The sequence below is a fragment of the Homarus americanus genome, unplaced genomic scaffold, assembly GCF_018991925.1.
Source record: "Homarus americanus isolate GMGI-L3 unplaced genomic scaffold, GMGI_Hamer_2.0 scaffold39232, whole genome shotgun sequence".
NCBI classification, from domain to species: Eukaryota; Metazoa; Arthropoda; class Malacostraca; order Decapoda; family Nephropidae; genus Homarus; species Homarus americanus.
In genome coordinates this window covers 195,142-209,103 of record NW_024734444.1, presented here as the reverse complement: position 1 = coordinate 209,103, position 13,962 = coordinate 195,142, and the positions used below count along the sequence as shown (strand labels likewise).

Sequence of the window (13,962 nt, the reverse complement as noted above, 5' to 3'; positions counted from 1 at the left end):
TGATGGTGGGAAGAATGGTGTTATTGCTTCTTCTAATACCGCTCAGCCGTGAGTGACGTAAGCTGTATTAATATTTGTGTTAGTGATGAAGGAAAACATTAAAAGGTTATTTTGTGCCTAGAGACGTAATTCTTTCTCTTTATCTCTATTATCATTTTCTCTCATTTCTCAACAATCAATCTCTCTCTCTCTCTCTCCAACAAAAAACAACTACCACATATTCGTCCCATCATTCATTGTTAAACCCCAAGTCGTATATTCATCATGGCTTCCATTTCAGAAACCAACTATAACTCAGATTCTGATTTCGGTTCTAAATGGAAAAATCGAGTTGACGTGATAAAGCTAAACGGACTCTAACCAGCAACATTGTACTCAATTACAACAGAAACAGAGCCTAAGGGAATGAAATTGACAGCCACAGCTAAAACGCACCACAAGGAAAACACGATCTTCGTCAAAGCTAAAATAAAGATTAAATTGGAGAGCGGAAATATAGATAGAGACTAAACGAGAAATATAAGTGCAAGAATAGTTAAAAACAAAAGACTAACGAGAAATATAAGTGCAAGAAAATCTAAAAACAAAACACTAACGAGAAATATAAGTGCAAGAAAAGCTAAAAACAAAACTAATAAGAAATATAAGTGCAAAAAATCTGAAAACAAAGCACTAACGGAAAATATAAGTGCAATAAAATCTAAAGACAAAAGACTATCGAGAAATATAAGTGCAATAAAATCTAAAACAAAACACTAACGAGAAATATAAGTACAAGAAGATCTAAAAACAAAACAATAACAAGAAATATAAGTGTAAGAGGATCTAAAAACAAAAGACTTGCGAGAAATACGAGAAATATAAGTGCAATAAAAGCTAAAACAAAACACTAACGAGAAATTATAAGTGCAGCTCAAGCTATAAAATAACAAGGAATAAACGTACAGGTAAACATAAACAAAAGCAAATAAATACCAGTTAATTTTGGCAAACAGTAAAAAAAAAAATCGAGAGCAATAAAGTGCAAAGCCACATTGAGGAACTTCAATTCAAACCATTTCAAGATATATCAAATTAGGCCAGTTCAAGATATTTTAAGTTAGGACAGTTCAAGATATCTCAAGTTAGGCTAGTTCAAGATATCTCAAGTTAGGCTAGTTCAAGATATCTCAAGATAGGCAAGATCAAGGTATTGTAAGTCAAGGTAGAATAATCCCCTTAACTAAGCCAATTAACTAGCATCTCTAGGCAGGTAAAAGCAAGCCCCGAAACTGGTGTGGTAAGCCAACCTAGAGACAGGTGTGGTAAGCCAGCCTGAATTCAAGTGTGGTAACCCAAGTCAGACACATGAGCCAGAAACAGGTGTGGTAAACAAATACAGACACAGGTGTGATAAGCCAGGCCAGTTACAGGTGTGGTAAGCCAGGAAGACGTAGCCTACAGTTAGTGAAGAACTGGTAAGGACACTACCTTCGTCATGGACCCCGCCAGGATACTTCAGATCATCACCAACAGCACGTGGATGGGTGAGTACCTGGTCGTGGTGCTCTCTCTCTCTCTCTCTCTCTCTCTCTCAACTGATCCAGCGACACCACCTTCTCTCACTCTGCTCTCTTCTCCCCCCTTGTTTGGTCACTATATATTCAGCTGTGTTCTCTCTCTCTCTCTCTCTCTCTCTCTCTCTCTCTCTCTCTCTCTCTCTCCTTTGTCAACTCATATTCTCTCTCTGTGTACTCATTTAGTTTCTTTTATTCTCCTCTTTGTACTCTGGTTTTTCTCTTTACACACATTCGCTGTTTTCCTTCGTATTCTCTCTTTCTGTTTCTCTATCAATATATATTTACCTATGTACTCATTTATCTATCTATCGAGCCACCTCTCTATACATACATACATACATACATACATACATACATACATACATACATCTATCTATCTATCTATCTATCTATCTATCTATCTATTTATCTATCTATCTATCAAACAAATTACTATTTTTGTATGTAAATTGCTCTTGAGTCTCACTAATTTGGGGACGTTACTCGCAGCTTCAGATTCAAATTAGGTTTTTATGTATCATGGTGAAGCAGAGGCGACGCTATCCAGAAATATAAGTATACGTTCACATGTAAGTATAAACTACACGTACAGAAATCGCCTGTATATCTAAATCTTTCTAGAACAAATTATAACAATGATAATAATAAAGATGATAATAATAATAATAATAATAATAATAATAATAATAATAATAATAATAATAATAATAATAATAATAATAATAAAAATAATGATAATAATAATAACAATTAATAATAATAATAATAATAATAATAATAATAATAATAATAATAATAATAATAATAATAATAATAATAATAATAATAATAATAATAATAATAATAAATTAGCCTCTGTCATTATAATAAACAAAAGATATATACAAAGTGTAATATACCAACACGTGTCCCACAGAATACTTATGTGTGGCCCTGTAGTCCTAACTGTACCCTCTGGGGAACTAACTGTGGCCCCCAGGGTACTAATTGTTACCTGTGGGGTACTAACTTTGGCCCCCCAGGGTACTAATTGTTACCTGTGGGGTACTAACTGTGGCCCCCAGGGTACTAATTGTCAGCTGTGGGGTACTAACTGTGGCCCCTGGGTTACTAAATTTTACCTGTGGGGTACTAACTGTGGCCCCTGGGGTACTAAATGTTACCTGTGGGGTACTAACTGTGGCCCCTGGGATACTAATTGTTACCTGTGGGTACTAACTGTGGCCCCTGGGTTACTAAACCTGTGGGGTACTAAACTAATGTTACCTGTGGGGTACTAACTGTGGCCCCTGGGATACTAATTGTTACCTGTGGGGTACTAACTGTGGCCCCTGGGGTACTAAATGTTACCTGTGGGGTACTAACTGTGGCCCTGGGATACTAAACCTGTGGCCCCTGGGGTACTAAATGTTACCTATGGCCCCTGGGGTTACTAACTGTGGCCCCTGGGGTACTAATTGTTACCTGTGGGGTACTAACTGTGGCCCCTGGGATACTAATTGTTACCTGTGGGGTACTAACTGTGGCCCCTGGGTTACTAACTGTGAATGTAATTAATTCCTGCAGTGATTTATTTGTTGGGTGGCTGAGTGAGGGTAACGTCTCACCTTTATAATTATTAATACAGCATGGTGTTGCCGCCGTTAAGGAAACACTATTTATGGCCTCATGTGCCGGTTTATCATGGCAGGTTGTGGCCTTATAAACCACGCCACTAACTCCCGCCCACAATATTGTGCCCCATTAAGTTCATGGCACACTTATTTCTTATACTACATTATCATACTTCGGCATTTATGTACACACACACACACACACACACACACATTTACGTACAACATACATTAAGTACTAAGTTTCTGAGAATGTTGACAAGTGTATTATTTGCTCAGTAAACACAACAGAAACCTCAGTGTTCAATAATGGCTGGGACGAGGCGTTTAAGGCATCAGACCAGTGACGAGTTGTTGACACTGATCACACATAAAAATTTTCCACAACTCGACAATTTAACAAGAGCTGCCGTTGTCTTTGGTCTCACTAACCTAACCTAACTTAACCTAACCTAACCTAACTTAACCTAACCTAACCTAACCTAACCTAACCTAACCTAACCTAACCTAACTTAACTTAACCTACCAAAAGCAGCCGTTTGTCTTTGGTCTCACGGAACAACACTACGAAGGGGAAAGGTATCATCAATATACAACAGGAAAGTGTGAGTGAGTATGTAGGTGTTGACAGATACACTACTGTGCCATGGACTGTGCCAGCCATGGGTGGGTCTGATGATAAATGTCCTGAGTCATTGTGTTATTTAGCCAGAATCATTGTGATGCAGATGAGGTGATGACAGTGGTGGTGGTGGTGGTGAAGGTTACAAAAGGTGAGGTGATGGCAGTGGTGGTGGTGAAAGTTACAAGAGGTGAGGTGATGACAGTGGTGGTGGTGGTGAAGGTTACAAGAGGTGAGGTGATGGCAGTGGTGGTGGTGAAGGTTACAAGAGGTGAGGTGATGACAGTGGTGGTGGTGAAAGTTACAAGAGGTGAGGTGATGACAGTGGTGGTGGTGAAGGTTACAAGAGGTGAGGTGATGACAGTGGTGGTGGTGAAGGTTACAAGAGGTGAGGTGATGACAGTGGTGGTGGTGAAGGTTACAAGAGGTGAGGTGATGACAGTGGTGGTGGTGAAAGTTACAAGAGGTGAGGTAATGACAGTGGTGGTGGTGGTGGTGGTGGTTGGTGGTGGTGAAGTGGTGGTGGTGTGGTGGCGGCGGTGGTGGTGGTGAAGGTTGGAGAGGAGGTGACAGTGGTGGTGTGGTGGTGGTGGTGGTGGTGGTGAGGTGGTGGTGGTGGTGGTGGTGGTGGTGGTGATGATGACAGTGGTGGTGGTGGTGGTGGAAGCTATAACTCTCATTTATGATGGTAATAAAACTTCCTTACACAGAACATTATGATTGTTTTGGTGTGCACGATGATGACTGTGTGGGGAATATCTGCCCCATTCTGGTTATGTGTAGCTGAGGTCATGATCAGGTTGTTTGCCCTTAAGGGAGACATTACAGTGTTGGTTAAGGATAATAAGTGACAGTGAACAGCACAGAGTGAGGTGACATTCTTATCACCTGAGTGTCTGGTGGAAATTCTTCACACCTGAGTGTTAGAATTAGCCTTTAACACATATTAAAACCCACTAAAATAATTAATACCAAGACTACAGGTAAATATCAGACATTATCAGATCTCAATGTTTATAAAAAGATCTTCCTCACACCAACAGTCATAACACAGGTGACCCACACACGAGTGAATCCCTCAGCGCCAGGCTCAAAATGGCTCTACCTGATAAATGAGTTAACGGGGGAAGCAAACATCCACCACACCTCTCTCTCACTAATTGGAATAAACTATCTCATGTGCTGTTTCATCACACATTCACTTAGTAAATTATCTTTGGGTGTTATTGGAGAGCTAATGGTTATTATCACTATCTTTACGTGTTATCTATAAGTTCCGGCATATATTTATTTCTCTTTATCTGTAATTATTTTCAGGTCGCCGTCAAAATAATAACTTGAAGTAACTAATAAATAATTGTATAATAGGAAGTGTGTTATGCTTCAGACCTGCAGCCGTGAACAGCCAGAGACCCTTGACCGTTCATGTCCAGACGGAAAGGACAGTTCTGTTATTTTATAGTGGACGGTGGTATATAGTTGACAGCATCATTTAGTGGACGAAAATGATCAGACAGACAATATAAAAAGAGACAGAAAAACACACACACACACACACACACACACACACACACACACACACACACACACACACACACACACACACACACACACACACAGACACACACAGACAAAGACCAAACCATCAAAAATCATTCTCAAGTAAACATCTACCTTCACGACCCATAAGCTATACGCCCTTAATACTCAACGTTCAATTACTCTACATCGAAAATAATTCCACCAACTTTGAACGGAGGCTTCGATTATGCAAATGAGATCATAATTAGTACCTGGGGGCCCTTGGTAATGTTTTTTGTTTTTTTTCATCTCTGTGTTTGAATTTTTTCTTAATGTTGAATCTTTTATTTTTAACATCGATATAAGAACTTTACTTCACATTTAGAAAGAAAATTATGGTATTAAAATCACGGTATAATATGTAATGTGAAAATGGATAATGAGATTTGTATTTAACTTAATATCTTTATACCAGAGAGAGAGAGAGAGAGAGAGAGAGAGAGAGAGAGAGTTACCCAAGGGACTGTACCGTAATCTCCTATTCAGTCAATGATTCAGTTTATCTGGACCGTAAGGGAACACAGCACTTACCCTTACCGTCTCCCTACTTAAGGTTCTTCCGTTCCTCTGGTCATCTTACCTGTACACCATTAGGAGGCGCCCACCTGTAGTTCCGCGTGTTACACTGAACGCTATATGGCCGAGGTATAAAATTGTGAAAAATTGTCGGAACACCTGTGGATTATCCCAAAGTTTATTTTACCTTAAAGATGAAACACCCTAATGGTAACCTAACCTAACATAACCCTAACCTAACCTAACGTAACCCTAACCTAACCTAATTTAAACTAAATTATTTAACCCCACAAGTAGCATTAGGGTATTTAATTTGAAGGTGAAATAAGCTGGGGGTCAATTTTCAGGTGACCTAAAATATTTCTCTTCGGGCGTATAATTAGGGATGACGTCATTTGTATCTTGATATAAGCTGAACTGGATGATGAAATAATAATAATAATAATAATAATAATAATAATAATAATAATAATAATAATAATAATAATAATAATAATAATAATAATAATAATAATAATAATAATAATAATAGTAATAATAATAATAATAATAATAATAATAATAATAATAATAATAATAATAATAATAATAATAGAAACAACAACAACAACAACAACAATAATAATAATAATAGTAATAATAATAATAATAATAATAATAATAATAATAATAATAATAATAATAATAATAATAATAATAATAATAATAATAATAATAATAATAAAACATCATTATTACATACGTCTTCCATTACTCAGTATATTGTGGCGTCTGTGTCATGCGCTATAATATCTCATCATTATAGGTCTTATGAGATGAAGAATTTTTCCCCTGAGTTAAAGCCTTTCATGAATGTTTCAGCGTGGTCATTTATCACCGGACAGACACTTGAAAAAGGTTACTACAAACACTTATTACAATCATAAGTATGTAAAGTTATCACCTCAGTTAACATTAAATAATACGTATTATCATTATTATCATTTAAGTTAATTTTACTACATTTTATTAATGCAATTCCGGTGTTTTATTTTAGTAAGATAATTTAGCAGTGTTAAAATTAAACCAGTCGTTCATTTATTTTTATTTTGTTGTAAATAAAAGTTTTAACATTTTACACCGCCCGCTTTAAGGGACCTCAAATTCCCAGAGACAAGAACTAGTGAACTGTACTTGGCAAGCAGTGGTCGAGGGGAGTTAGTTGTGTGAGTTAGACGCTGGTTTGAGAGAGTTAAGTTTTGAGAGTTGGACACCACTGCATGGAGGGAGAAAATCACTCAGGTGAGGTGGACATTGGGTTGTGAGTTTTGTGAGCTGGACACCGGAGATAGGGAAGTACATTTATGAGTTGGATACAATAAAAAAATAATACAATTTCATGGAACACCTGATGATTAGGCCTTCAAGGTTATTTTACCTGAAGATCAACTACCCCCTATGCTACCTGGGGTTAGGTTAGGTTAGGTTAGGTTAGGTTAGGTTAGGTTAGGTTAGGTTAGGTTAGGGTGATTAATCTTCAGATGATCCAATTTAATTTATAAAAAGATCACGAATAAAGAGCAACGGAAAAGGAGATGAAAGGTACGACACAAAACACCACAGCATAACACACAGCATACTAAGATAACACAACACACTATACCGTTATAATGTGACGTGACACAATGACACATAACGTTTAGTATAACACAATAGCCCCCATAACAAGGGATATATAACACAGTGACACAAGACATGTTCACCTGGTAATGACAGTATTATTAATGACGTCAGCTAACAGGGCAATCATTCTAACATTGAGACCTCATTAAGTCCAGGGCTGTTGTATGTCACTTCAGAATATTCAGTAATAATGCTGGAGGGAGAATGATAGGTTGGTAGGAATGGTGGTAGTTGTGGTAGATGGTGGTGGTGGTAGTAGTAGTAGTAGGGAGTAGTAATTTAAACCGTGGTGTTGGTGGTGGCAGTGGCAGGGAATTCTAAAAAATACAAATAAAAAAAAAATAAAATAAAAAAAAGTTCCGTGGGCAGCTGTTAGTTTAATTGTACAGCCCATACTCATCCTGTGATCTGTAACGCGAAAAAGAGGGATCACAAAGGGTCAGATTATTGCAGCAATAGATATCAAAGAGTTATTTCATTGCATATGGTAGCAATGGCGTCACACGAGCGCTTAAAAAAAAAAATCCCGTCAACAGATCTCGAGCTTCCTGTCTGTGTTCCTCTGTCTCTCTCAACGCCATGTCGATTCTTCACTGAAATCGACATCAATACCGAGTTCAAAGGAGGAGAGCTACTGGCATATATTACATCTACAAAAGGAACACACTGCCAGAGGTCCACTGATCTTGTTACTTGCTTTACATGCGTACTTAATACTTCTCATCCTGTACATAAACTACGATCTGTATGCACTTGCCTACGAAGTTTAAATCCATCCAATACTTCTCTCATAAACTGATCTTCATTTGTCGGGATCTGTTTAGCGATCAAAAATCATAATAAAAAATCAGAGAATGAAAAGGAGAAACAAATGAGGGTACAAGGAGAGGAGAGGAGAGAAAAAGGAGAGATGAGAGACAGGGAGAGACAAGGAGAAACGTGGATAAAAAAGGGAACGATACAGAAAGATGTAAGAGACAGAGAGACAAGATGAGACAAGGAGATATCTAGGGATGAGATAGAAGAAAGAGAGATAGAAGAAGAGACAAAGAGAGACTGAAAATAAATGTTGAGGGCTAGAAAAAAATAAGGTGAATGAAAGAGGAATTGAGAGAAATGGAAAGATAAGAAGAGGAAATGAGAGTTTGAAGAGAGGGAGGGAGGGAGGGAGGGAGGGAGGGATAAGGAGAATTTGGTAGGAGAGACTTTCATCCTGTGGGAGACAAGAGAGAGACTTTACACCCTTAAGGAGATTATTACATACCACAAAAGGGGAGAGTGAGATAATAGTGGTTAGGAAAAGGTAGAAGTAGAGTAAGCCTAAATGGCGTCTCTCTCTCTCTCTCTCTCTCTCTCTCTCTCTCTCTCTCTCTAGGTCAGCCCACTTACAAGATGGTCAGGTCAAGGACGAAATGACGCGTGATTAATTATTACCCCACCAAGGCACTCGAGGGTATAATTAGAATATTGGATAAAAACCCAAACAAAAAGTTAAACATTAAAACTTCTTAAACCGGAATTAATGACATACATGAATATACTGTATATACATTAGGGTGTACTGCAAATAGCTACATAGCTACAGAGAGAGGTCTACAAATCTATAGGTCTACAGGTTTAAACAATGGTCATCACACTCGAATATATTCCTGTAGGAACCCTTAAATAATGACGCAACCATAAAAGATAAAAAAAGTAAAAAAAAAAAGTCTGTTTGAAAAGATTATGGACTTAATGAAGAGTACACTTAAAAAGGCTACACTAATTTCCCCATCCTAAAAAACACATTCTCTTGACAGCTGGAATACAAACACAGGAGCCCGGGGTAACGCTCAACGTAAAAGGCAGAATCCCACAATGAATATGACAAAAGAGAACAGAGCAAACACTTAAATCAGATTATAAAAACCCCAAAATGAATAGTAGGAGTTGTTGTGAGTATGACAGAATAAGAGTGGGTGAGAATAATTAATAAAGAGAGAAGAGGGAGAGCCACTGAGAGCTAACCTTTGTTCCCCATTAAAATGAAAAGATTCTCAACAACTGAGGACGGCTTTAAAACCAGAATACCTGATAGACGTGAATGAATATATGTATATGATATTTTTCCTCCTTGACTGTCTGTAAAGGCGATTCTCACACATGAAAATTGTAGTCAATAATGTTTAGTGAAATCTGAATTATTCTACACACACACACACACACACACACACACACACACACACACACACACACACACACACACACACACACACACACACACACACAACATCCCATCTATTGTTAAAATAATAAACAACTCCTGATTTATGTACTGTACAGCCCTGTAAATGTTTTCAATGCATATTATATCATTATGTCGAAATCAAATGTAAGTCTGTATATTTTCAGCCACCGGCTGCAACTCTATTAATAAACCGTTTATTATTATTATTATTATTATTATTACACACAAGGAAGTACAGTTCACACGGCACCGTATCAAAGGACTATGATAACATGTTACAAAGCCTCGCCACCAGGAAGTTTAACTATGATCCTATATACATAACAAAGGCGTCGCTGGGGTGTAACAGTAACAGCATTGTTCAGGATACAATTCGTGCGACCAAAAATGACAAAATTTCTCTCTAACAAGGAACATAAAGTAGCAAATATTCTTAACAGAGATAAAAAAAACGTGAATCATATGGTGATGTCAACGAAGAGGGACACACGCACGCACACACACACACACACACACACACACACACACACACACACACACACACACACACACACACACAATAGACAAGTGGTGGTGTGTGGCAATAATCGTCAGGACAGTGTTAGTTCAGCGCACCACAATCTCACTTCTCTTGCTCAACATTACAACGAAAATGAAAGTCATACTGAATCAAAATCTGAAGAAAAAAAAAGATGCTGTTCTTTTTATTAAATTTCTCTTGTCTTTTGTTTCATATTTTGTTTTTCATGTTTGTTTATTGTTTATTAATGTCATACTTTTTCTTACTTTCTTTTGTTTACATGATCTTTCTCTTAAGACTCTTAATTTTTCTTCATGTTTCAGTTTTCATCCCTTCATCAAGTTTCACAGTTTCATGGAGTCATCAAGCCTCAGAGATTGTTAGATGCTGTAAATGAATTTATTGATTATTGAAAACAATCTCTTCAATATTAAGATCACCAAGACAGTGACGTAAGGCAAAACACAAAGAAAAAATATGAAAACATAAAAAATAATTAGTAATAAAGAAACAAAATTAAGAAAATAAAAAAAAATGACGAAAATTATGATAACATTTAAGTAATATTAAAAAACAGGAAGACACGAAGATGTTTCCTATGTTGTGGAGTTAGAGAATTAGTTATCTTACTTTCTTCACTAATAGATAAAACTAACTGCTTATATCTCTTAACTCTGGTGAAATATGACTCTTGCTCTGATTTACCAAGAAGGAAAAATACTGGTAGAAAAACATGAAATAAATAAATAAATAAAGAAAGAAAATAAAAACTAAAATACTGGTACAAACATAAATAAAATAAAATAAATAAATAAAAAAAAAACTAAAAAAAAATCCAATACCCTGAAAAAATAAGTAGAAAATTTAAAATCACTACAAGATTGATGTAAGCAATAAGCTTAAAAATATAGGAGCAGAAAATAATCGATTTACTTCCCAGCTTAAGGCACCCATCAGTCAAGCTTATGGTAAGTAATGACACACTTCGACAACAAAGCCTTGGTACAATTTATCACCAAGTGTGTCTCACCGCCGGCTAGCACCATCTCGTTGTGTAAGGTTGTGTAAAGTAAAGGCCATGTGTGTGTGTGTGTGTGTGTGTGTGTGTTTAAGCTATCACTATTATTTTCACCAACGCAGCTAAAAATTAATGGTGTCTCCCGGAGTTTATTTCTTTCATCAACACGACTAATAACAAAAGACACAGACAAAACATATAATTTTACTATATAATCCACGTGTAACCCAAAGACACTTTACCACTTCAAGTATAAAATTTCAAGGGTAAAAAAAAAATCACTCGTATAGAAAAAAAATATCACAAAAATGTTCGATCCAAAATTGGCAAAAAAAGAATCAAATCACAGCAGCGTCTCTTTTTTATGATAGAACTAAGGTGATTTCTTTCTTCTTTTCTCTCTTTTTTTCTACATTCTACTTTCATTTCAGTTTATTCCACTTTAAGAGTAATATCTCCGCCTAATACGACCCAGGGTTAATATACTTAAGAAATTTTATTCGTAAATAATAAGAAAAATTTATGATTTCAAGTTCATTAGAGTTTAAAAAAAAATGCTTCTCATTTTCCAGAATATATATCCGTTATTGTATATACAATGACCCATGAATATTTCGCAGGTGTGTGTGGGGGAGGTGTGCGAGTGTGGGAGGTGTGTGTGGGGGAGGTGTGCGAGTGTGGGAGGTGTGTGTGGGGGAGGTGTGCGAGTGTGGGAGGTGTGTGTGGGGGAGGTGTAAGGAGTGTGGGAGGTGTGTGGGGGGAGGTGGAGTGTGGGGAGGTGTGTGTGGGGGAGGTGTGCGAGTGTGGGAGGAGGGGAGGTGTGTGTGTGTGGGGAGGGTGTGTGTGGGAGGTGTGTGTGGGAGGTGTGCGAGGTGTGTGTGTGTGTGTGTGTGTGTGTGTGTGTGTGTGTGTGAATGTGTTGTGTGGGATGTGTGTTTGAATGTGAAGTGAATGTGATTGTGAATGGAGGCTTATGAGTTTGGGATGTTTCGTGTGTGAGACACAGAAAGAGAGAGAGAGAGAGAGAGAGAGAGAGAGAGAGAGAGAGAGAGAGAGAGAGAGAGAGAGAGAGAGAGAGAGAGAGAGAGAGAGAGAGACCGTCACTTGTACACAGTTAGCAAGTGAATGAAGGATATACTTTTATTTTCAAGGGCGGTGTATCTCATCCAATTAATTATTCTTGTCCATCCTGGGATTTTTTTTCCTAACCTTTTTTTTTCCAAATTGTTTTTAGATACTTATTTCACTTCATTCTTCCTTCACTGTTTAAATTTTTTTTTTCTTCGTATTTCTTTCTTCTTTTACCTTTTCATTCATTTATTGTCTTCCTCTCGCGTTTTCCTTCTCTCCCTCTTCTTTATTTTCCCCTACTCCTCCTTCTGATATTACTAACACCATTCCTCCTCTTCTCTTAATACAATTACTGCCTTTCCTTCTCCTCTTATTCTTCCTCTTCCTCCGCCTCCTTTCCTCTTCTTTTTCCTCCTCCTCATTATTTCACTTCTTCTTTCTTCTTCTCCTAATACTGTCATTCCTTCCCCTCCTCCTCCTCCACCTCCCCCTCCTCTTTCTTTCCGTCACTGTTATCTCAAAAGATCAACTTGAAGGCAGTTTTCATTTTTTTCCTCTTAATTTTCTTTTCTCATTTTTTCCCCCTTCGCAGCGATCATTTTTTCCCTAAGAAAGTTTGATACATTATTTACTTTTTTTTTTTAGGTTGATATTACCTTTATTATGAAACCCATGCAATAGTGATAGGCCTAAATCCATATATAGGCCTCAGTTTTTCTAGACCAATTCCCAGTAGGCCTAAGTTCTAATACGATACAGAGATAATTTAATAGACCGTGAAACTACTAATAGTATCGAGTCCTGAAAAAGCCAGACTGGGTGTTAATGTTAATGTCAGGTCATTTGTGTGTGTGTGTGTGTGTGTGTGTGTGTGTGTGTGTGTGTGTGTGTGTGTGTGTGTGTGTGTGTGTGTGTGTGTGTGTGTGTGTGTGTGTGTGTGTGTGTGTGTGTGTGTGTGTGTGTGTGTGTGTGTGTGTGTGTGTGTGTGTGTGTGCGCAAGTTACCACGCTTAAGATGGTGCAATGGATCTCTCTCTCTCTCTCTCTCTCTCTCTCTCTCTCTCTCTCTCTCTCTCTCTCTCTCTCTCTCTCTCACACAAAACACAGGGGACTGTGGGAGACAGGGAGGCTGAGGGCCGCCATTTATCGCCAGTGCTAAGCCTCCAACACCACAACATCAACATAAAAATACAGTTTTCTAAAAGTTTCTGAAGAGAGAAACTTTAGTTGGGATTAAGCCAAGCTGAGACCAAACACGGTACTGTATTTCTTTCTTTATTCGAAAGAGAGAGAGAGAGAGAGAAAGATGGAACGCTCTCTCTCCCTCTCTCTCTTCTTACAAACACCCACACCTTATTTTTTCCCTCCCGCTCTTCTTCCTCGTCCCTCCCCCTCCTCCTTTCTCCCTCTCCCGTCCTCCTTTTTCCTTCCTCCTTCTCCTCCTTTCTCCCTTACCCTCTTTCTTTCTCTCTCTCCCCTCCCCCTCCCCCCCCCTCCCCACCCCCTCTCCCAATTTACACAAGGCGTAAACAAAACACACGCTCACCTCCAGGGCGTTTAGAGCCACCCTGACC

General features: G+C 37.9%; 1 protein-coding gene across 2 annotated transcripts in view; it reads left to right on the top strand.

Moving 5' to 3' along the window:
* Window positions 1-284: 284 nt before the first annotated feature.
* Window positions 285-13,962, top strand: part of LOC121870257 (putative neural-cadherin 2) — a 146,351-nt gene continuing 132,673 nt past the window's right edge. For both annotated transcript variants that reach the window (XM_042372045.1, XM_042372044.1), the window contains exon 1: window positions 285-1,526. In XM_042372045.1, the coding sequence (XP_042227979.1) occupies window positions 1,478-1,526 (49 nt within the window). In that variant the 5' untranslated portion in view covers window positions 285-1,477. The remainder of the gene's footprint in view (window positions 1,527-13,962) is intronic.